The following is a 25,931-nucleotide window of genomic DNA, read 5'->3' as shown; positions in this document are numbered from 1 at the left end:
GAAAAATCACAATTCTTGGTCACAGAACAAGTCACACTTGAGAACTGAAAATAATTGGTAGATGTATTGCTGGGGATTGTTTAATATCAGGGCGATCGAAACGGTAATGAAATCATCAATTAAACAGCACCCAAATATTTTCATTTAATACGTGTGTTCATTTCACGTGGACGTTTTTAGACCATTATTTTGGCCTAGAGTTTTCATAGATTATAGAAATATCAATGAGCTGATTTGCTGCAAAATATATATGAGGTGATTGGACAAACTACACAAAATACTGTCAATTAAAGATCATATAGGTATTGTTCAATTAGGTCCACTGCATGTTCAGCTCGGTGGTAATGCTACTGTTGTGATACCTGGTGTTTCGCTCTCCAAGTCCACGAGCACGAACACGGAGAGTAGGGCCTTCCCCAGGTTGCTCTGCTTGTCCACATCAACGTCTCGGTAGCCCACAGTCCAGCTGTATAGCACATCGTCTACACACCGCTCCAGCACCGGACACTGCCACACGTGGACTATTCTGGAGAATGCGGCTTGGATCAGTAAGGTCACGTGGGTGGTCTTGATATAGTGACGTCACTGGATAACATACTATAGTGATGACGTAACAATTTTATTGAATAACTAATATAAAAATTCAAATACACGCGTTATGACCATTTAAAAAGTATTTTATTATAATGTGTGAGAAAATTGTAACTGCACATTACAGAAAATATCAACAGCTATCATTACCTAGGAGTACAGTATCTATGTGTATTGAGGTTTAAGGTGAGGTTTAAGTATACATTATACATTATACATCATAAATATAAGATTCGTGAAATTTATTACAATAATTAATGTTGATAAAATAGGTATAGCCCGAGTGAACAGAGAAAATATTGTAAAGAAGTGTTGGTTTTCATTCAGTGTCACTCACACTCATTTGGTAGAGTGTACCTAGTCAGTAGGTACTCACACACGGCTGTAATGTGTGTAAAAATATCAGACCTAAAATAATAACACAACATAATCTCCGATCGGAATGCAGAATATCACTAAATGCATTATCCTTTGAAAACTATGAAATCTAAGAGTTTGTGTAAAAATATTTGTTTATTTGGCTGTCAATGCTCCGACAAGCTGAAAACAAAAGACTTCCATTTAAAAAAAAACAAAAGATATTCTTTTATTTAAGTAAAAGCTAGTCGTCAGTTAAGTACACATGATGGCACGTACCGCCCCGTCAACACTCGGACCTGGTAGCTGCTGTGATCGAAGTCAATATTACTGTCCAAACTCCTTTCTCTGCTGATTTTCTCCACCTCGCGGTATACCGGCTCTACTGTCTGCTTCTTCTCACACGTGACATAGATCTCGGGCAGCTGGTTATAGAACTCCTCGTTGATGATGGCCTTCCCTCTGGCATCCGCTATGACCTTCGCCTGCTTGAGCGGTGAGAGGATGGAGCCATGTGTGAGGACCCAGCGCTTGGAGAATTTGATGCCTGATGCTGCGACGGTCAGGATGTTGGCGAGCTCACCGTCATCCGAGTAGTTGTAAGACACCATCACGCCTTCCACATCCATCGTTCCTGAAATACAGCTCGTGTTAACGCCGAAACAAATAGGACACTAAGAGCGCTTTCGCATTACGTCCGATCCGAATCCGATCCGTATCCGTGAAAACACAGTCCGAAGTAGTCGTTGAACTATTTCTATGAATACGTACTAGATCCGGCTTCCGTCATCCGATTTCTCTCCGTTAACCGTAGAAATAGTTCTACGACTACACCGGACCGTATTTCCACGGTGGTTGCGCCAATTAGCTTCATTGCGTAGAATGAAAGGGCTAATTTGAATCGCGACGTCATTCGCGAAGCGACCGTGAAGAGTGTACGTCGACCCCCGCATCTCAATCCGTGCGTTCGATGCGAACTTTTTATTAAATCTTTTGAGCTCTTCATAATTTATATCAATTTGAAAAGAAGCTGTGTCTGTGGTGTAAATAAAGCGAAGGACGTCCTGGCGGGGCCTGCAGAAGATATATTCCGGTTAGTCATTGGAATTTTTCTGCATTGAGCTAATGGGTATTAAAAGGTGACGAACCCTGCGACCTTTTTTCCATACAGTCCACTCAAAATAATCTTTTAGATTACCCATCGCGACCACACGGGTACGGATCGGTATCGGATCGGACGTAGTGCGAAAGCGCTCTTAGTAATAAAATTACTGACAAATTACATCTAATATGTCTCTATGTGACAAGCCCAACAGCGGTCACGGCAAAGTAGTTTGAGCGTGGTGCCTCGATTAAGTACAACGTCTTCCCTACTAGCATTATGTCTAAACTATTATAATTTACTTAAAAACTTAAGAAGTTCTAACCCCCACTGCTCTACGCACCACCAAAGGTCTTCTACCCCAGTCGCCACCACACCGCCCTCGTCCCACTTTGTCGCCAATTTACCGCAAAGATAATCTATTTATAGATTTAAACAATATGTTTTAAAGTGATAACCCTCACTTCTAGGATTAATACACAAATAAAATTTGAAAAACAAAATTTTATGAACGATGCGGGATTCGAACCCACGACCTCCAGCGTTCCGTGCCGTTTAGATTTACAAGAGCGACATCTCAAGTCAATTTCCTAATATGCAAATATTGGGTTTGAGCAGGTTATCAACTGTAAAGTAGATCCTGTAGATGAAGCCACAACCTTAGAGTTGATTTGTTCAACAGAATTTTATAACGAGGCGGTACTCGAACGGTCGAATTTTTGATTTTCAAAAAACAAAGGAAGTCCTAACAACTTATCATCAATTGAAGGTTTTGATCGTCTCATAACTCCTTTACCTACATAAAAACATGCAGTTACACTGCCGATAAAAGTGCAAACTTTTAAAATGCATATTATACACACAGAAGACCGATGATATTAATATCCTTTGTAGAAATTAATATTACACAGGTTTTTTTTTTATAAATATTCAATGTAACAAGAGTATTATAAAGAGGTTTATTTTTAGAAATATAATCATACAGTGACGTTTTAGGTCTCCTTGAGGTTTCTCGTAATTTCAAGGTTTGCGCCAATTTACAATACATTGCAGGCTTTTATGAAACATTTCCAATAGACCTTCGAATACTTACAGCAATGAAAACGCTCTATTGCGTCTCGTATTATCATTACGCTTCTGTGAATTGAGAATTAGATGGCCATAACCGCACCTCACAAGATGAAATGTAATGAGCACCATTCAGCGGGGCGCCAATAACATTGTAATTTTGCCTGGTATAAATACACCGGCAAATGTGCCAGAGTGAGAGTTTGCTCTGCGCCACCATAAGGGGCTATAACTATTCCGCGGTCCATTTGTTCGAGTACCTAACATTGTGTCGCTTTTGTGCTTGTTTCCTGGCATCGCTACGGTAAGTATTATTTTACAATTGTTTTATAATGATAGCTGTCATTGCTACAGCCTACCCCGTGGAAAATTTCAAATGATTTAATTAGTATGAAATAATAGGTACTTAGCATAGGTCTACTGCAATTTTTTTAATGTACACCTTATCTTTAGCTGATACTGAACTGGTAAGTGTCGCTGCAGTAGGGCCGTTTGTTGTACATAAGCCTTTTTACAACATAATATAGTAGGTACCTATATTTCGATACAAGTGCGGAATATTGTCAAGGCGCGGGGCCTTCGACCTACAAACCCGTGAAAACGATTAGAAATATCATATTATATATTTATATCATAGATCAACAAACAGACGATTAGAAATGACAAAATTTCTGCACGTGCACCGTACGACGATGTATTTGACGATGTTTGCGGAAAAAATGATATTCATCGCAGTCATTATCATTAATAGAAGTTTATTTCCAAACTGTAGGTACCTACCTAGCTACTGATTAAGTAGAAAGAATTTTTTTCTTTAGAGGATAGAAATAGCAGGGTAACGGTTAGTATTTTTATGTTATTTTGATCATTATATGACGTGTCATATATCATATTGTGAATAACCATTTTTTATTAAGACTCAAAATAATTTCAATTTATTTATTAAAACTATAGGTAACTACTTATATATTAGAAAAAAAAAATATTAATCATTAATCATTACTATTGCATTTAATATTTACTCTGTAAAAAGTACTTACTACAAAATTTTATCTAAAAAAACATTATACGGAATAATTTTGATTAAAAACCTCCTTCCTAATTCCATAATTATAAAATAATCGATATTATGTACCCCATATGAATACATTATTATTTCTATATTTTGTTTATCTTCTGGAACTTAAGGAATTCCGGAAACAGGATTATTTCTTTTTATTTATAAGCTCTTTGACCATTGATCGGTAAAAAAATACCTAATATAATACCTCCTTCGTGGCGCATCCAAATAACTCGACATGCTATTAGATAGACGTAGATAGATGAAGTCTTCTCACTGAGTGAGTAAAAGTACTTTTCCTCACTGATTTTACAATAAAGCACTATCTTTCAGCTACACAGGTGAAAAATAATAGTGCTTAGAATGTCTAGGAAAGTTTTAATGCTAACCTCTAATCTACTGTATAAGAACAGAAGTTTCAACATCAAATTTCAAGTTTCCGTAGTGTAGTGGTTATCACGTGTGCTTCACACGCACAAGGCCCCCGGTTCGATCCCGGGCGGAAACAGTACCATTTTTTTACGAATACTGTTTAAATGATTTTTTTACAATATTCCTGTCACTCCATATCTGACACAGTATTAATAAAAAACGTTCAATATTTTTCGTAGAAATACAACCATTTATAAGTTTGACAGAATATGAATCATTCATATTAATTACTATTATTGGTTATTTTATTAGTAATAAACCCTTTAAAAATATTCTGTGAAGTAATGATTTAACATTAAAAATAATAGTTTAAAACAAATAAAAAAACACGCTTTATATAAAATTCAACAAAAAAAAAATAGAAAATAAATTTTAATAAATTTAATTTTAAAATAGTGTTCAAAAAAATATATGGCGTGGGGTGTAGAAGAATTATTATTTTAATAATATCTTTAAAAGCACCCCACGCTTTTTTTTATAATGAAATATATATATTTTTCACTATTATCAATTTAAATTTATTTTCTATCTTTTAGTTGAATTTTTTTAAAGCGTGCTTTTTAGTTTATACTATTATTTATTTTTCATTTAAGTAATGGTTAAATTTTTTAGATTGAATGAAGGGATTTTAATATTTGCGAATAACAAAATTTTAGTTATATTGAAAGATCACTAAATTCAGCTAGCCGGAGATCACCGAACTTATATCGTTCAATATAATAAATAGCTAAGTTTAATCACGCATTAATAATTACTTACTTAAACAGCACCATCTTTTCGTAAATACAAACATTACTTCATTATTACAGAATCATTTGTATACACGTACGTTTCATGATCATTTCATAATTACCTTAAGAGTTTATTAAAATGCTGCTAGATGGCGCGAAATACAAATTCACCGCCATCTATTCGCTTCTAAACGAATTAGATACTATAATTTTGTGGAACTGTTTTGACATGTCGCGTTGGTTCCTTTGTAGTTTAAAATAAATAACTAGATGGCGCTTATTAGTGATTAATTTATTTAAAAATTATATAAATTGGCAAAAATCTTATTTTGCAAATTGAATAATGGAATAATCTTATCAAATTAGTGTATTGTCATCGGTCCTCGATACATCTACAAAGAAAAATCTTCAATGAAATCTGGCCGTTTAAAGTGGGTCAAAATCACGTCTAAAGGAGTCAGTTATACATACAAACAAACATACAAGTGAAGCTAATATAAAGCGTGCAAAAAGAAATCTTAATCGCACGTGCACAAAAAAAATTGCGCGGCAACATTTTATTATCTATAACATTTTTTTTTAAATATAATTTTATAACAAAATAAAAAGCAATTTTATAATATTTTTCATTTCTAAAATACGAAAAAAAAAATTACATAAAAAATTTCCTTCGAGCCGGATTTGAACCAGCGACCTATGGATAACTTTGATATTTGATAACACTACAGTCCACCGCTCTACCAACTGAGCTATCGAAGGTTGTGAAGGCAAGTTCGAAATTATAAATAACGCTATGGTGACTTCGATAATGTTACAAGAACAATAATTGTACATAGATATACTTTAAACTTCATAAAAGCTTTTATTTGTCTTCTTTTTTTTTTATTTTGTGTATTGTTAGCACTAATGACATGATTGTTTCGGATTTTGGAGATGTGAGAGTTACGAAAATCAAGTTATTGCTGAAATTCAGTCAGCACATAATGTGACCAGGACGCTCCTGGTGAAACTGGTAGGCGGTAAGGATACAAGTTTAAATATATATCAATGTTGAGTTGTTATGTCCGTCACCCGTGTCCATATCTTTAAGTTATCGTAGTTGAAATTCGCTTTCAAATAATATTTCGAACCACCTGCTGCCTGGCGGTAAGTGATACACCCGGCGCAACACATTGAAAGAAAGAAAGAAACAACATTTATTTCAACACACACACAAAAAACAAAATGAAGCAACTTAAAAATATACAAATATTAAAACGTGTGGTCTAAAAAGGAGCATTGCAGCGCTCAGATTCTTAAAAATTCTGGCCGACTATTGGTATAGTTATAGCTCATCTAAGTGAATTCAGTTGTAGTGAAACTTTGTAAAAATAAAATTAATATAATTAAATGAATTTAAAGATATTTTAATAATATAAAACTAAATTAACTTTAATCTTTAACCTATTATTGTATAAAATCATATCTTATATTACTATAACTTTTATTATTTTCATACTAAATAAATATATTATTGTCAACGCACAATCAACAACAGCGGACACAATTTTGTAATAACGATGAATGCAAGGAAACATCTGTTTCTAACTGCGAATGCGTACCGGTTTGTGGTTAACATGTATTGAAATTTGAAAGGCATAAGTAGTATGTCTCCCATAGTGATCAACGCAAGACCTATGTTACATTATACAATTTTATATCAAATCTTCTAATCTTAATTTTTTGTGTGTTTAATAGTGTCTAATAGTAATCCTGTCAATTCTTCTGTGTGTGCTTAGTATAATAAATTCTATTTTGAAAGTAAAGTCGTTTAAAATCGTCAAACCGGCTAAACAGTTTTTCACAACTCCCGCGAGAACCGTGGATTTTTCTGGAATAAAATGTATGTCCTTTGTCCTTGTCCAAGCTCTAGTCTATCGCTGTAACAAATTTCATCAAAATCGGTTCTGTAGCTTCGGCGTGAAAGCGTAACGAACAAACTTACATTAATATTTATAGTATTAAGTAGGGATGATTTAGACCGCGTTTAGACGACAGATAGTGACATTGTTGCATCATCCCAGCTTAGAGCCAGTGGTATCTGGTTTATTACAATATATTAATGATCAGCTGTTATCAGACGGCAGTGAACGTCTTGATACAATAAGGTTACCAGTTCATTAGACCACGTGCCCAGAGTACGCCTATACTTAGCAATTAAAATAATCTTTCGGCGATTCATAAAATTATAATTTCAAATCAAAATCAGTTTATCCACGTAGTTCAAAGAAATGACTTTTATGAAAGTCAAAAAAAAAATTTATTTTCTTATTGAATCTACCGCTACTTCGTAAAGGGTTGAGCTAATGAGAAGAAGTAGCAAGAAACTCATTGCCACTCTTTTATATCAAGATTTACATTTAAGTACATCGATTTACAAATAATTTCAAATTACAATATAATATGTAAAATGATGCAACAGACACACTCAAACGTCAAATAGTCAATGTCTTACACGAGTAAGTCGAAAAAGTAATCAATGTAAACTAATACAAAAGTTATTGAGTACAGTAGCTGCATCATCCACATACACCATAAATAAATAAAGGTATTCTGTGAGCATTTTATAAGCGATTATAAATAAATATATATATACACACACACAATAACTTTTAAGAATCTGAAACCGAGTCTCTGGCATCAGGATCAACCTGCCACTACAAGCAGCGCCCGTTCACGAGCATGACGCATGAGCCAGCCATCGCCTCCCTCAACCATATATTAGGGAAGGGGACGACCCGTCCCATGTCGCCGCCACAAGCAGTGACATTTAAGCGAGCAAATTTCATTCAGATGTTCATGTTATAATTAAATAGAGCAGACTTTTGATAAAAAAATTAATTTTTTCTTTACATTTCTTTTTAGATAACAGATTAATTTTTATAGACATAGCGAAAAAAAATTACCAAAATACCCCTAATTTTTATAGTTGTTTTAACCATACTAATTTTATTCAAACTAGATAAAAATTGTACGAATTAATTGTACACGAATACTATTTAGGATGACATAGTTTTGTAACGAAAATTGTATTATGTTTGTAATAAATTAAAAATGCTTTTAATTCTATAACGTTAAAACTATGGCGATCTTCTCCGAGAGGTAACCTAGTTTCGCTCGATTCCTCAAGGTTATCGGCTCGGTCACCAGCCTTAAAGAGTGACAGAAGTCTTAAATATTTTTGTCAAGGGACGAGGCGAGCAGGACGTTCAGCTGATTGTAATTGATACGCCCTGCCCATTACAATGCATGCATTGAAAAGCCTAAAAATTCTGAGTGGCTCTACAACTGCGCTCGTCACCTTGGTACATAAGTGGTCAAGTCTCGTTTTCCCTTTATTCTAGCTACGGCGCCCTTCAGACCGAAACACAGTAATGCTTACACACTACTCCTTCATGGCAGAAATAGCCGCCGATGCAATCCCCATAATCTAGCCGGCATCCTGTGCAAAGGAGCATCCCACTATTTAGTGTTAATATGTTTCATAGAGCTAATGTTCGCGAAGCTACAAATTAAAGAAGGTCAATCGAATGTTCGTTGATGCGATATCAATATTCCTACACGCGTCTCGCGCTAAATATGCGTGAATTAGATAATATATACGTTTAAAATAGGCTAGCTTTATTACTATAGTGTGCGTGACAAGCTACGTCTCACACTCGCGATTTGTAGTTAGTGTACGTGCATAACTCAAAATAGAGGTTAACTGTCAACCTCAATTTTTTTTTCGACGTTTTCACAGCTGTCAAAGTCTATCAAGACATATACATGATCTAAGGTATCAACATTAAACTATACTAGGAACCATATTTTACTTTAACAGGGCCACGTGCTCGAAGTACTTTGGTATTGGGACGAAAGCACGGTGAAAGGTATTAATTACCACGCGATAAAGCCACGCCCATGTAGATCTAATCTATTTTGAATGTTTGCCCTTAAGTTGACATGTGACGTTAATACAAGTGGGCGTAATTCGCAGAAAAGCAGAAAACACGCAAAAATGGTGTATTTAGACAAGTTTTGTGGTGAAAGTATAGCATTTCGAGCTATGAACACTACTTAATCCTGTTACACATATCCATAAGTCTTATTTGTAGGTTGCTAATGCTTGCTGTTGGTTATAGATAACACTGCCGAGCCTTTTTGAACTACCACTTTTCTTTGAAGATAAACAAGATTTTTAGCATGGCATGACGCATTTTTTTGGTACTTCCCTCAGCCCAATTATTCTTATAGCTTGTACTTTTTTGTGTAGGTTCATTTATTCAGATTAGTAGTGAATAACGAGGATTGTAAGCATATAAACTGTTTTCCACGCAAGAATTTTGAAAATATTGACTTTGTTACATAGATGGCGGGCCGGCCGTGAACTCATATCGCTCAAGGTCGCTGGCATTTAGTGTCGCCTTAATTGTTGTTAATTTATGTTGATTGTAACACTGTTAGCAGATCAAGTAGTTTCAATACCGGCCATTTCATTACTTGTTATTTATTTTTATTATTAATTCATTCATTGCATTATTTGCTTTATTGGTTTTTATTTTTCACTCTTAGGACTGATAGATAAAGGAAAAATATATTAACGGCCTTACAAATAAAATTGACATAAAGTTATAACTAAGCATAAACCAAGAATAATATGTAAAATGTTAACAAATACACATTTTGCTTACGAATGGTTTGTACGGATGTATAACGTTTCCCGCGTTTATTTGCGAGGCAGCTTGTCATTCAGAAAACTTCATAATTATCATTGTATTGACAGTGTTGTCAACGATATTGTAAACATTTTGTATTTTATATGTTTATCATCAGTTACAACTTTATACCAAGTTTATTTGTAAGGTCGTATATGTTTAGGCATATAAAACTAGTTTTTACTCGCGACTTCGTCGGATGCAATAATTGCTATGTGCAGCATTTTAATTTTTTAGGATACTTTGCAAATTATTCATACATATACAATCTGCTTTCGCCGCTGCTGGCAGCGCTCTTCTATGATATAGCGGATATCCCTTGTCATTGTAGACAGTCTCTTTAATACAATTTCTCTAGGAACTTTAATATCATATTTTATCCCCATGTAGGATGTTTTGATCAAAGTTTCAAAAGTGCTCGAACAAATGTTTATAAATTAGTACAAAATTGCTTATTATCTCCAATACTACTAAATTCGAAAATGACAAATTCCCATACAAACTTCCATTCTCTATTTCAACCCTTCCACTTATTTTTTCGCAATTAAAGGTAAGCATATGTCCTTTTCCAAGCTCTAGTCTATCTCTATATAAAATTACATCAAAATCGGTTCAGTGACTTAGGCGTGAAAGTGTAACAAACTTACATTCACATTTATAATATTAGGGCAGGTAGTAAGTAAGCCAGTATTACATTATCAGAAATAAATTATTGTCAAGTGACTTCTAAGCTTCATCGTAGTCTCTTCTTCTTTTTAGGCTTTCCCTCTTATAATAATAATAAAATAATTAACCAGTTCACCCCATTAGCCATTTAAAATCATATTTCAAAGTTCGTACGTCGTTCGTAAGTACTTCTTCTCCCAAAATTGCACCTGTAGCCTGTCTTAACTGTCTTGCACCAGTGACCAGACACTCCTTTTCCACGACGTATCCAGCCCATTGCGCCTTGATATAATTTTGACAGCATTCTACGTATTACTGAGTTGAAATTCAAATTCAAATATTTGTATTCAAAATCACTTATTGAACGTCAAAAACTAACCCATTCAAAATAGACTCCCATGAGGACCAAAAATATGGATTACAATGTAACATCGTACAATAACAATTATAATTTAAGAGCCCTAGGGTGTTCGCTTCATTCCCAGTTTGTGGTATTATTAAGAAAATCGTTTATGTTATAGTAACCTTTCCCACACAAACGTTTTTTAACAATTCTTTAAAATTTCGTAACACATTTGTTTTGTACATTTTCTGGGATTGTAAAAGTATATACATACAATATAATCCAGTACCGGTTCTGCAGGCCCTATCACTTCACCGCGTGAATGGTATTTTCTGCCTATTGTAGTGACATGTAATTAGCAACAAACAATATAAAAGTTATTTATGCAACTGTTATGTATTAACACTCATGTGATTCTATTATCACAAGAGGCGATGCCGAAACCCACATTCGTGTTTTAATACCTAATTACCAATAGCATACAAGACTTTATCTACACCCATAATATGAATCCTCTAAAAGATTCTGAAACAGATAGCTTACTGCTAACATTAAAACAGCCAGTCCTTGTAGTAAAACCTAATATCATCCGTTACTGATTATATACAAATAAACTAAGTATTAATGAAATAATTATTTATTTTTGTAGTATCTAATTTAAATTACAGCGTTTAAAATATCTGGCTTTGTGCTGTCAAAACTTGAATCACTCATTTTTTGTAAACAAAACAATTAAAAAATCGAAGAAAAATGGCGGGGATTCGAATACCATTCTTTTTTTACGGCGCGCGACGTTCTGGTAGTGGGGAACGCGCGTAACCCAAAATGTTCTTTTTTTGAAATTCATACGGATCGCATCGAGCAATAAGAATGTGGCTGTCTGTTGAAACTCTTTGCGCATGAAGGGATGATGTAATGGTTATTAGGCCATTGGGTGTTTTAATGTTGGCAATAAGCTAACTGTTTCAGAATCTTTAATAGAGGATTTAAAGCATGGGTATAGATATAAAAATTACTGTATCATGAGCAACCGCTAAAGAGCGTTATCAATTTTGAAAACGGTACAAAATTAAAAAACTGTGACGAGCTAACAAGACCGGATCTTAGTCGGATTAGTCACGCTCAGCTTGTTTGTTCAATTGGTCACTACTTACTGCTAGGGATGTCACGGACAACTTAAATTGAAGTCAAGTTTTTTTTAAATAAGAGGAACAAACGGGTAACTGTTGTATATAAACACTGATCATTACCGTTAAGACTGGAATGCTCTTCAACACCGTACCTTTACTCATTACTTGGCAGCCTACCTCAACCTGACATTGGCTCAGTCGTGGCGACCTTTCCACAAAAGCCACAATATAAAGAATAGAATATAATAGGAGTTTAACCTGATCATTACATTTGGCGAACCTCCGCTCGAGCATGTTGCACCGTCCTGGTCGCCTTTTAAATTATCGGTGAGTATGTGCCCCAGGTATTTAAAGGACCCTACAACTCGTACTGGCGTGTCATCTAAACAAACTTCAGGTACCCTCTCCGGGCCTCTTTTGCATTTAAATATCACTATTTCTGTCTTCTTGGCGTTGTATTTAAGACCATGTGATTCATATTATTTATATCCCCGATATGACATCCGACTCCGGCTCACTCGATGGAACGTGATGAAGCAACCGTCTATGGACATCCACAACACTAGGGCTCTAGAGATGCGTTGCCAGCCTCTAAGTTAGGAGTATGCTGGAAAAAGTGCAGCCGGTAATCGATTCCACAAAGTGGTTGAGTGATTCGGTATAATTTACGGTTGTTGAATACCAGAAGTCAATATCGTATTTTGACGTAATTTTCGGTGGTGGAATTTGCCTGCTGGCAATAACTCGAACAGCTCCTCTGAGCACTCCCTGTGCTGTAAATGCGGTAGAAGATGCAGAGAGAACCCACATCTCGACGCAACGCATGAAACCGATCAGAGATGACATGATGATTCAAATTTCAAACCTCTTCGTTGTATATGTCGTGCGGGCAAATGAACTGTTTGAAAGTAGAAAATATGTATGGGGTCTATAAATAAAGGGTTTTTCTTTTAAGTTCAGAATAAGATTTAACGATTCATAATTTGTTATGTTTTTAAAGTAATAGCCCCCACTTCTGGGATTAATACACAAAGCATACAATATTTTATGATGATACGTCACTCGAACGGTTAGCTCAGTTGGAAGGCTCATCGTTCATAAAATTTTATTTGTGTATCAACGATTCAGCTATGAATTATTAAAACTTTCGTGAGTAACTATTAAATTATTTATTAATACGGCTTTACTCACGTTTTTGGCGATGCCGGTACCGACTAGTTTCGGACCATTCGAAAGTCCTTCATTAGGGTGAGTGTGGTGGGTTCGCAATAACGTCCCACCTCTCCGTTCGTCCGTCACAACTAGTCGGTAGCGACACCGACAAAAACGTGAGTTAAGCCGTAATAATAAATAAAATAAAATAGATTCATCTATGGTTCAGTGATATCTATTTTTAAAAACTCAACTAAGATTTCGCTTGTCATCTTGAGTAATAATTTATGTTATAATAATATATAACATTGACACACTTTTTACACAAATTATCTTGCCCCAAGTTAAGCATATATAGCCTGTGTTAAGGGTTACAAGACAATGATATATTTAATACAATATACTTACTTAAACATACATACGTCTGAGTAAGGTAGTGATTTCAATAGATTTGGCTCCCAAATAAAACATAAATAATTATTGCATATTACTGCACTATTTTCTTTTGTAATAAGTAGAGACCGGATTATATGCAAATGCATATTGCATATGCTTTTGCATATTTAGTACCTTTTCAGCGGTAGTTGCATATTTTAGAAAATAATAATAATTATGCATATTTACGTTCTATCTCGCTCATCGTTCGATGCTTTTCATAGTAAGCCCAAACATTGCACCCAAATTTAAATTCTGCCCAGTAACCTCAGTAGACGTAGAACGCTCCTTTTCCGCTTACAAAAGTTTACTAAGCGATCGTAGACACACTCTGGAACCATTAGAGCTAAAGACTTGAAATTTGGTAGGAAAATTCTTTTCACCGAGTGGAGGTCAGCTTAGAACGGATTTTACGAAATTCCACCCGCAAGAGGTTTTTTTATTATGAACAGAACAACCTCTGTCGGGTCAGCTAGTAGGCTATATTACATTTTCAAAAAATTAGGGATCCCTACTAAAAGTCTAGTAATGTAACCCAAGGTGTAAAAATACGTACGCGAACGACGTCGTGGGGTATCAGCTAGTATCTTTACAATATACTAGCTCACCCAGCAAACGTATTAAAAAATCCATTATTAGTATTTTTGGGGCATAAAAAATAGATGACGACCGATTCTCAGACCTATCAAATATATTTTACAATAATTATTTTATTCGATTGCCATCTTGCAACCCTATTGCGGATCTGTGGATGGAACAGAATAATATAAAAATCGTGATACAAAAATAGTTACTAATCGTAGAGAGGAGAAAATTTTAAGTTGTATGTATTTTTTAATGCTGACTCATAATCAAACAAATTTAAAAAAAATATATATCTAGAGGTGGGTCACCCTTATCATATAGATGGGTGTTGGCCGATTCTCAAACCGACCCGATATGTTCACAAAGTTTCATACAAATCGGTTCAGCCTTTCCAAAGAGTTTGTTGACAAACACCGCGACACGAGAATTTTATACATATACTGGCTGACCCAGCAAACGTTGTATTGCCGATATTAAAATCGCAATAAAAAAGGAACTGTTGATCGTAGATGGGTGAAAATTTAAAGTTGTATGTATTTTTTAATGCTGACTTATAATCAAATTTAAAAAAAAATGTCAAAAAAAATTCGTGTGCGACCACCCTTAACATTTAGGCGGATGAAAAATAGATGTTGTCCGATTCTCAGACCTACCCGATATGTTCACAAAGTTTCATACAAATCGGTTCAGCCGTTTCCAAGGAGTTTGATAACAAACACCGCGACACGAGAATTTTATACATATATATTAGATAGATAATATCTTAAATTTTTTCGTTCACCTGACAACCCTAATGCTCGATAAGTGTCTCGAGTCGGTCATTTCCGCCGCTAGTTCACACAGGAACCAAGGGAATACATGGGAAGGGAACATTATACATACCTACTTAGCATTAACTGTTGTTCAACTGTAACGCATGAAACAACATCTTAAAGTCAAAGTTAAATAGGCTTTACCAAGCGATTTATTTGACTGAATTTACCATATTTCCAAAAAGAAGAGCTCGCGAGAAGAATATACAAGAAACTATAAAGAATTCATCAGTGGGAGGATTCTTTGCACCGGATGCCGGCTAGATTATGAGTACCACAACCTATTTCTGCCGTGAAGCAGTAATGTGTACGCATTGTGTTTCAGTCTGAATAGCGCTGTAGCTAGTGAAATTACTGGACAAATGAGACTTAACATCTTAACACACAGACATCCTGATTGTATAATATTTTTCTTTTGTTACATTTTATTTGTAGACTTCATTTGTGATCCCTAGTTTTTGGTAATGTTAATTTTAATTGATATAGAAGAGCGTGGCCTTCTGGCACAGGTGTTCCTGACTTAATACAAGGTCACATCACTATTATGTTTGCTCTTAATAGTGATTTTCATTATTATAACACTAGAAATAAGGGATTGCTTGTAACTAATTCTAGTAGGCTTCATAAGATACATAAGAGCTTTAAGGGTAAATGTATACACTTCTAAAATTAAGTCCCAGCCACTGTTCAGGCATTATCTATAAATAAATTTAAATGTTTTATAAAAAAAATGGCTCTGTCGTAGATCCTATTACTCCACTGCTGAATATCTAAATGATCGGACAGCCTGGGACTAGATTGTGATTATTTTATAGTGATAGAAATGTATATTAATATTGTATATTTTTATTGAAAAGAGCGCAAAAAAAGGATGCTGGGAGAGTATCTTGCGCCGCTTCTTCTCTCTCAGAGCGCTATTTGTTTCCGAAGCGGTATTAGGTAGTAGTTATTAGAAATGACATCAAAAAGAATTCTAGAGGAATCAATTTTGAGAAAATAAATGCCTTTTACCATTTTTGTTACTGAAATAAATATTTTTCATTTTCATGTCTCTAGGAGACGAGCGCAAAGAAAACTCAACGGCCACTCTTTTAGACCAATGAGTGTTTTCACATTGTACTTGTAGTCTTGTTAAGTCTTATTTCGAAGGCATTGTTCAAGAGCTGAAAGTATTGATAATCAATCTGTGATACAGCTCACGTGTACAATTTTTTTTAATTATACCAGTCCTTTGCGAGCCACCGCCCCCGTACTATTTTATTGTAAAGAATTTTATTTGAAAATTGAAGGGTCGCTGTTTTTCTTTCCCCTCTTATTCTCTAGTCTGTGGTTTGACGTTCAATAACTGTGATTTAAAACCGTATTTTGATTAAGAATTATATAATTTTGAATACTTATTTGTAATTTGAAACTTTGAAAATCCTCATTAGCCCTCTATTATGCTGATATTCAAAAAATTTTTAAGTATCTAGTATATTCAAAGAATATGTAATAGTACAAGTGGTATAGGCGTGGCTCAGTAACCACGTATTATAATCTCTTTCTCTCCAATACCACATCTACATAAATGCTTCAAACACTTTTTCAGTTTGTGATTAAATATAAAACTCTTATTACAAAATTCTTATTATACAAAAACAAATGAAGTTCAACTTCTCTTATTTAACGACTTTTCTTTATATCCATGGTGTAATGAACCTAGTACTTGTTTTATGTTTCTATATTACGTACAAGTATTCCTGTCAGCGGAGGTACTATTAAAGAATAATTATGAAGATAATAATACATATAAATAAATAAATTATAAGTACTTACAATACGGAACAAAACGGCCAAACTAAATTTTGCCATAGTTTCCGGGACGATACAACATGGTACTTTCAAAACAAGCGCGTTAAGGCGCTATAGTCAATGATATTTAAAAGCAATACTATAAGATCATTGGCTATAAGTAACTAACAGTCCTAAAAAGTAAGCTTTTTGAAAATCTACTTAAAATACTTCTACAAATACTACGGTTCCAATTTTTCGACATGTTTATATTCATTTCTTTATCTAAATTATTGCAGTTTCGAAAACACGATTACGAAAAAAAACTCGATAGATTTTTTTTTGAAACAATTGGCTTATTTATATGACTTGTTTTATATCATAGTTTTATACTATGATGGCTATAAACACAAAACTTATTTTATTCGATAGTTTATTAGTATCGGCAACGCTCCTGTGATTCTTTTGGTGTTGCAAGAGAATGTGGGCGGCGGTGATCACTTAACACCAGGTGACACGTACGCTCGTTTGTCCTAAAAGCGTCAATGATTACTCTCGTGCTTTTTTCTATCGATAAAATTGGCTTTGATCGCGTATCGGGGCTTGTAATATTTTGAATAATATAGTTAAGAATAATATACTTAGTAGAAAATCAGACCTTTTGGAAAACCATATAATGAGAAATAAAAAAAACTGTAATTTTTGAAGGCAGACCCTTAACAGCGCGGCTCTACTTTGGCAATATTCATTTAATGTAAGTACATAATCATAATATATATCAAGTCATAACACGCGGGTAGAGCTACTTAAACGTAATTAAATATAAAAAAACTAGTAAATTACTAATAAAAGTAAATTATTTAATTAATAATTGGTAACTTTTACGCAAAAATCTAATGTAAAAACGCTTACAATTACACGCGTTTTAATCCTTTAAAAGTGTTTCATTTAAATGTGTTACACTCGCGTTAATCAAAGAAAATACAAAACTGAAATAATTTAAATTTTCAAATAAAAAAAACTACCTTTAAAAAAACCGAATTCAAAAACTGAAAAGTATCAAATAACTAAAAATTTAATTTAATACACCTCTTATGCAAACCTTTACCTTCAATATTAATAAAATACTATTACTTATATGTGCTACCTATTGATAGGCTTTAAGTTAGTGCCAAGCCCTAAACAAAATAAAACTTAATATTATAAACAGCTTACTTACTGTATTTATTTAGGTTGTCTGGCCAAGCGTTTCTGTCCGCTTGGGTTGTTTTGTTCTAGACGAAGCTATCCCGCTCAAAGTCACGCGTGGCGAGTGTAGGTACCTTTATTACATTTGGCTTGTCACCAACTGGAATGAGCTTCCTTGTGCGGTGTTTCCGGGACGATACGACATGGGTACCTTCAAGAAAAGCGCGTACACCTTCCTTAAAGGCCGGCAACGCTCTTGTGATTCCTCTGGTGTTGCAAGAGAATATGGTTATCACTTACACCAGGTGACCCGTACGCTCGTTTGTCCTCCTATTCCATAAAAAAAAACTTCAAAGTTTCTTCAAACTTCAAATTTCTTGCTTCAAACAAAGTAAATCGGATCATAAATCTCAGAGTAATCGGTGTACATACATAAAAAAAATACCGATCGAATTGATAACCTCCTCCTTTTTGAAGTCGGTTAAAAAGAAAATACATATAATATTAAGGAAACAAATTTGAAATAACCACTAACTGATCGCTCAAGATGGCACGAAGGAGACGGAGATTCTAGATTACTTCTAGGTTGTTCCGAAATGCTATGAAGGATCGTTAGGTACCTACCCTGACCATGAAAACGACTCGGTAATCTGGTAAAAACTGCAATAAAATCGTTCCAATTACCAGGCGGGTGTCGAATTACGGATGGTTTCTTAACAAGGATAACCGCATTAATTTTACAAATACAGTACCTAATAGCCTTTTGTCTTCATTAACCAATCACTCTTAGCTATTTCCTTTACGCATCATACTCACCAGAAACCACGGCTCATACTTACTAATACGCATATTTTTATTTTAAATAGTTTAAATCGCTATTTTAAAAAAAGGATTGTGTGGTTTTATGAAACCACGGTACAAGTGAAACTTTTTTTCACATTATAGACATTTAACTAAAAATAATAAAAGTAGACTAAGTCTCCAACTAATATTTTTATTGAACTCTGTGTCTTAGCCCTGGTTAAAAACATTGAATAAAAGTTTGACTTTAATAAATAACAACATTTACATTAAACACTGACAAAAACAAACAAAATAGCGTGGAGCACTGGCACAAATGAGTAATAGTCTAAACACCACACGATCAGCTGCCGCCCGACCGCCACGCGACATGCAACACACAGACGGAAAAGTTTGAGACGATGTAGGAAAAAGTTTCTCTTTAAAATATTAAACACACAAAAAGCAATAATAATTAAAAAAAAATACGGGTTGCACTCCGGGAGTGCCGAATATTTTGGAATGGTTAGGGAATAATTTGAATCGCACGAATTGCAATTAAAATATTTTCATTTATCGTTACATCGTAAGTACACAAAAATGACAGTAAATATTACATAAAAAAAATTACACTGCAGAACTAGGTATAAAGGTTTGGGGGAGGGCCTTTGTCCAGCAGTGGACGTCTTCCGGCTGATGATAATATTAATGAAAATTACATATTGGGCTAATGCGACTTAACATCTTATGTCTCGATGAGCGCAATTATGTGGCCGCTTAGATCTTTGGGTTCAATCAAGAATCCTGATAGGCACTGCATTGTAATGAGCAGGGCGAATCACTTACCATCAGGCCTTACTCATCTGGTCCTTATTACTCATAAAAAATATATAAATGTATTCGAAAATCTACGAACGTGTCATAATTAAAAACTCCTTTTATAGACTTTATTTTATTTTTTCTTTTAAAACTTTGATTTTAGCCTTTACAGTACCCAACTATGCATGCTTTCCCGTGCTGTGATATCTACCCGCGTCGCATGTAGAAGGCAATCGATCGAATTTGGTCCCAGTTTTTGAAGTTATATAATTATTTAGGCGCGTTATGAAAAAAAAATGAGCGAGAAATGATCTTAATATTTTAAGATGCGCGCGCATTACTGTAACGTAAAAGGAACAGGGTGACGTTGGCTCCTAAATTTTTCTGACGTTTGCGACATTCGATATTTTTTTTTTGGTTTCTTCATCCATTATAAGGGTAGGCAAAGGGTTCAATCCCCTACAGCCGTATTCGTCATTTAATAATTAATAAACCTAGAATTTCACGAGGAATAAATAATTTTAAAGATTTTTGCTTTGTTAGGAGATAGAAGTATTTACTCACGCTTTTTTTTCATGTACTGATAACTGGAAGACAATTGTCTAAGCATTTGCTATCCAACCACACAAACAGTGACTGCGACAATGGCGGGCATGCGATAAGCCCACGACAATTCAATAATGGCCAGTTTGTAATGGGCTACATCCTGCAAACAGCCGCCATGTCCAGTACGCGATCCAAATCTTTCGGTTCTACACGGCTGCACCGACAGACCTTTGCCCTGTCCGCAAAAGAACTTTCATATTTCGAACGAGGAATTCGATTTCCCGCCAAAATTTCTAATTCATGGTAGACTATAAAAATAACATTATGTCTAAATAATTTTATTATAGAAAACCAAAGAATGACGATATAAAAACTTTTTCAAACGTATAACTTTTATTATTCGTTTTGATGGATAACTAATAATTATTATAATCATTATTTAAAGCAACGATTTAACGAAGTTCTGTGCGCTCGCGACATTTTGAAGTGGACAGTGGATGCAGTGTTTGTGATATTCTGTTTTGCACAAAATATGCCTGCAGTTCGACTGGCGAGTGTCAAGAAAAAACAGTTGTTGATGTCAACCGAGGGTCATTGTAACGGTTCAATATTTTTAATGCGATAACAGTATAGGTGAGTGCCTTTAGCGGTGTACTGAACTTGATCTCAATAGCATATTTTGTTATCGCTGTGGAGTTCGTGAAATTAGTTCAACCATATTATAAAGTTAGAAGAAATGTATATTTTTTTTTTATGAAAATAAGGAACTAGACGATCAGTACGTTCAGCTGATGGTAATTGATACGCCCTGCCCATTACAATGCAGTGCCGCTCAGGGTTCCTGAAAAACCCACAAATTCCGAGCGGCACTACAATTGCGCTCATCACCTTGAGACAAGATGTTAAGTCTCATTTGCCCAGTAATTTCACTAGCTACGGGACCCTACAGACCGAAACACAATAATGCTTACACACTACTGTTTCACGGCAGAAATAAAGGCCCCTCCCATTTTTACCATCTTACCTTTTACTATTACCATCTTTTATAGTATTTCAATATGTATGTTTGAAATTAGTTATTGCTTTGGATAAAATATGTATTTATATCTTAAATAATCGTTAAAAATACTAACTTCCAACTACCCTCTTTGTGAGATCTTGAATGTACTAAAAGGGGCATGTCAAAGGTAATAAGAATAATTACCTGTGTCAGCCACTTTATAAAATATGGTCTTTGTTACAAGTTTTCACAATAATACTAAGGTACTTTGATGAACTAGGCCTACCAGTGGGAGGCTCCTTTGCACAGGATACCGGCTAGATTATGGGCACCACAACGGCGCCTATTATTACCGTGAAGCAGTAATGTGTAAACATTACTGTGTTTCGCTCTGAAGGGCGCCGTAGCTAGTGAAATTACTTGGCAAATGAGACTTGAAATCTTATGTCTCAAGGTGACGAGCTAAATTGTAGTGCCGCTCAGAATTTTGGATTATTCAAGAATCCTGAGCGGCACTGCATTGTAATGTGCAAAACGTATCAGTTACCATCAGCTGAACGTCTTGATCGTCTCGTCCCTTATTTTCATTAAAAAAAAGAAGACTTTGTTTAAGCCATCGACACTGTTAACTATTTAATTATAATATAATGTATATACAATCATTAGAAGTTTCATAATAATTATGTTAATTGGTAGATTACTATAGATACGATAGGCCTTCGTAATCTGGTAGTAGCCAGTTCATGCACTTGTGATATAAGAGTATTAATATCATGTAAGTTTAACATTAACTGGTACATACTGGTTCTCTTCATTATTTTGATAATCATTGACCTATTACAACAGTTATGCTTAGATCATTAATACGTCTAGCGGCCGTTTTCAATAAATTCAAATTCAAATATTTTTATTCAACATAGGATTTAAAATCACTTATTGAACGTCAAAAACTACCACCCATTCAAAAGAGACTGCCTCAGACCTGAGAAGAATGGGCGCAAGAAGCTCAGCGGGCTTTTTTTTAATATAAAATATGGATTACAATGTGACATCGTACAATAAACATTTATAATTAAAGAGCCTGAGGGTGTTCGCTTTATTCCCAGTCCGTGGTGTCACTAAGAAAATCGTTTATGCTATAATAACCTTTCCCACACAAACGTTTTTTAACAATTCTTTTAAATTTCGTAACACATTTATTTTGTACATTTTCTGGGATCAAATTGTAGAAGCATAATATACATCGCCCAACAAAAGACTTACTAACTCGACCCAACCGAGTAGTAGGCATAACAAGTTTATGTTTGTTCCTCGTGTTAACATTATGAATGTCACAGTTTCTAGAAAATTCCTCAATGTGCTTATGAACATACAAAACATTATCAAAAATGTATTGAGAAGCAACAGTCAAAATGTTTATTTCTTTAAATTTTTCTCTTAATGATTCTTTAGGACCTAGGTTATAAATCGCGCGAATAGCCCTCTTCTGCAGCACAAAGATCGTATTAATATCGGCCGCACTGCCCCATAACAATATAACAATAACCTATCTATCCTTAGTTTAACTTACTAGACGCAGACAAATCTATCCTTTTACGCTTACTTATATTTCAAAAACCTATTGACAGATAGCATTGGACTATAACTATATTGGACATAACTATGGATAGATAAGATCTTGTCATTAAACGGTGACAGCAATGTATCCGTAAGTTAAACTTAGGATAGCTGGGTTATTGAAAACGGCCGTAGATAGACTATGGTAGTTGTGAAAACGTTGAAAAAAATAGAATTTAGAACTTACCTCTATTTTGAGCATTTCACGCACACTAACACAAAGTGTCATACAAATCGCGAGTGTAAGACATAGCTTGACACGGACACTAAACTAATATTCCTGGCCTGTTTTTATCGGTTGTCTAACAGCAAGAAACTATCTAGAGTCTAGACGTATAAATTATATAAGCAGCAATATTATACCACTGAGTAGGGATGGATACTTATATTATACTAAGTAGGAACTTATAATATGAATTAAATAAAATCAAATCAAAAATAATTTTATTTTATTGATCAATCATACCTATAACACTTTAATTATGGCACTTTTTTATACAGCAAATTCGGAAGGCAGATTTACTCAGAGAAGAATGAGAAAGAAACTCTAAGGTTGCTCTTTTCAAAACAGATTAGGTGTTGTATAAGTTCTTATTTTTAATGCAATTTACAAATTATTTCAATTACAATATATGCAAAGTGACGCAACAAAAATACTAAAACGTCAAAAACGAAAAGGCTTACACGAGTAAGTAAAAAAAAGGTAAATTATTAATTATAAACACGAGTTATTGAGTACAGTAGATGTATCAATCCACACATGCCGTAAATAAATAGAGGAATAATGCGAGCATTTTATTAAATAAAATATACAATTTCTTTAATTTTAAGATAATTAAATAAAGGAAATAAAAAAAAAACATGAACAACCCTCCCGCTAACAAGATCATCCTGCCACCACGAATAGCGCTCTTTTATTTTTAAGAACATAGATAACCATAAAGTTTCCTTACAAGTCTAATTTACAGAGTTGATAAAATATTTAAGAATTTTGAAGTGAATTAACAAGCGAAACCTTAACAATGTAAATTGTCAAATATCAATATCCGACATAAAATCAATAATAGTAACGTTCCTTTCCTACATAGTTAATTGCATAAGTTACGAATTATAAACAATATACCTACCCCAAAACTTGATAATAAACTACTGCACTTTATGTTAATTAAAATATACAATTATGGTTATTTTTTTTGGTACAAAACGTGATTTGAATAGGTTCAGAGAGATCTATGGTAGGTACCTACCTACCTAAGCAAACTACGGATACATCGTAGGTAGGTACCTAGTAGTAGTAAAGAAATATCTAATAATGTTGTAAAACGCGGAAATAACGCGGTAGGTATTTGGTAGGCCGACTATCGTTCGTAGTATTGAATCTTTTTATAGTTAGGAACTAGGTACCTACCTATGACACTCCGTTTATTATGTTTATGTCAATTTCTCCGAGTCATGGATGTTTATATGAATTTATGTATGTTTAAGTAAGTATATTGTATTAAATATATCGTTGTGTTGTAACCCCTTCCCTTCCTCCGGCAGGCTTGGAGGGGATAGGGATTTTGCTGCGCGACCGAACTGAAAAAAATGTGATAGTAAAACCGTAAGAAAAAATCCGTGGAAAAAAGTGCGTGGAATAAAACCGTTAAATGAGACGTGCGCAGGCGCGACAGTCGCATACACAAGCGAGTAGTGTATATATTATCAATATTATTATATTAATATATGATAACGATTATAGCAATATTAGAACGATTTTTTTTGCAATTTGTGTCGATTCTACATTAGCCGAAGGAACTTCGTTCCTACCTGGTGTCCCGCGACACCACATCTTTTTTTTTCATGGGTAGGTATATGAACTATATTTAATGTTTTATATCCAAACTAGGCAATATTTAAGACAAACTTACATTAATAAAATTTATAAAAAAAAAAAATAATCATCTGAAGCACATGAGTATAACTGTTTAGTTACTCATGTGTCTGAAATGGGCAATCCAGCTTACTAACCTAACCGGCGCGATGACCCTACCTACCTAGGTATAGGTACCTATGGGCAAGAAAATCTATGAGTATGTGTCGCAAACTCGCAAGTCGCATCTTCAATACCGCGAAATTATATTTATTTGTTTTTTAATGGTGGTAACCACTTTTTGGGGTCATAATATATTATGGTTGGACAGAAAATAGGTTAACATAGATCACAGCATCAAACTTGCTGCTAACAATATCGAAAATATTACGAAATATAAATTGATTTTTGACCTCTCACCTTTGTCCTATTGTACCGACGGATACTTGGCCAATTTTTGGATAAATTAAATATGTAAATTACTTTATAATGGCCTAGATGTAACCTTGTAATAATATACTGCACTTTTTAAATCATTTTATATATTATCATCGGTCTTACCTTGGAGGTTATGAACTTATGAATAACTCTTTATCAACAACACTCACGAGTTATAAACATAAAACAACACTGTGATATGAACTGACACGTGCACCATTCACTTCATCGAGTACTTATATAAACTAAAATGTATTTTAAATAACAGTTTATTTACGCTTTATCCGCATTATCAACTAACTTAGTTGCAACTTGTGCTAGCAAATAGCAATAAGCAAACCCAACGGGCATTAGCCCACTGCTCGTGGATCAGTCAACAGTCAACAAGCAAACCATTACCAGCTGATAATGTGTTGATTTTGATACCTGACATCTGTGAGCTGTACTTTGTACTACAGCTGAAGTTCAATCACATTCAGAGCTTCTTTCATTATGAACGTTTTAATTAGTTTGTCTATGTATCAATAGATGGCGTGATAATACAAATTATATTTCCAACTAAAGTTCATAATCCTTACAGCTATATATAAAACAAATTTGAGTTGTTTTTTCCTTGTTACGCTATCAAGTCCTCAACCGATCATTATACAATTTTGCATAATCAATGATTTCAAAGCTATCAATATGTAGCATATACAAATAATATAATGTTATTATTATT

At 34.3% G+C, this 25,931-nt stretch overlaps 1 protein-coding gene and 2 non-coding genes across 3 annotated transcripts in view; 1 reads left to right on the top strand and 2 right to left on the bottom strand.

Annotated features, from left to right (window-relative positions):
• The window catches only part of LOC126977958 (peroxisomal leader peptide-processing protease-like), a 50,228-nt gene extending 24,671 nt beyond the window's left edge, over positions 1 to 25,557 (bottom strand). The window contains exons 1-3 of the mRNA XM_050826667.1: positions 25,334 to 25,557; positions 1,228 to 1,582; positions 363 to 526 (exon numbers count right to left, since the gene is read on the bottom strand). Coding sequence (XP_050682624.1) covers positions 363 to 526; positions 1,228 to 1,577 — 514 coding nt within the window. The 5' untranslated portion in view covers positions 1,578 to 1,582; positions 25,334 to 25,557. The remainder of the gene's footprint in view (positions 1 to 362; positions 527 to 1,227; positions 1,583 to 25,333) is intronic.
• Trnav-cac (transfer RNA valine (anticodon CAC)) lies at positions 4,614 to 4,686 on the top strand. The gene has a single exon. It is a non-coding gene; the product is annotated as a tRNA-Val (tRNA).
• On the bottom strand, positions 6,008 to 6,100 carry Trnay-gua (transfer RNA tyrosine (anticodon GUA)). Its single transcript has 2 exons — positions 6,064 to 6,100; positions 6,008 to 6,043 (listed from the first exon to the last, which is right to left on the bottom strand). It is a non-coding gene; the product is annotated as a tRNA-Tyr (tRNA).
• Positions 25,558 to 25,931: the final 374 nt, after the last annotated feature.

This window comes from Leptidea sinapis, chromosome 46 (assembly GCF_905404315.1).
Source record: "Leptidea sinapis chromosome 46, ilLepSina1.1, whole genome shotgun sequence".
Taxonomy (NCBI): Eukaryota; Metazoa; Arthropoda; class Insecta; order Lepidoptera; family Pieridae; genus Leptidea; species Leptidea sinapis.
Note: the sequence above shows the minus strand (reverse complement) of the source record. Positions and strands in the feature narration are given on the sequence as shown.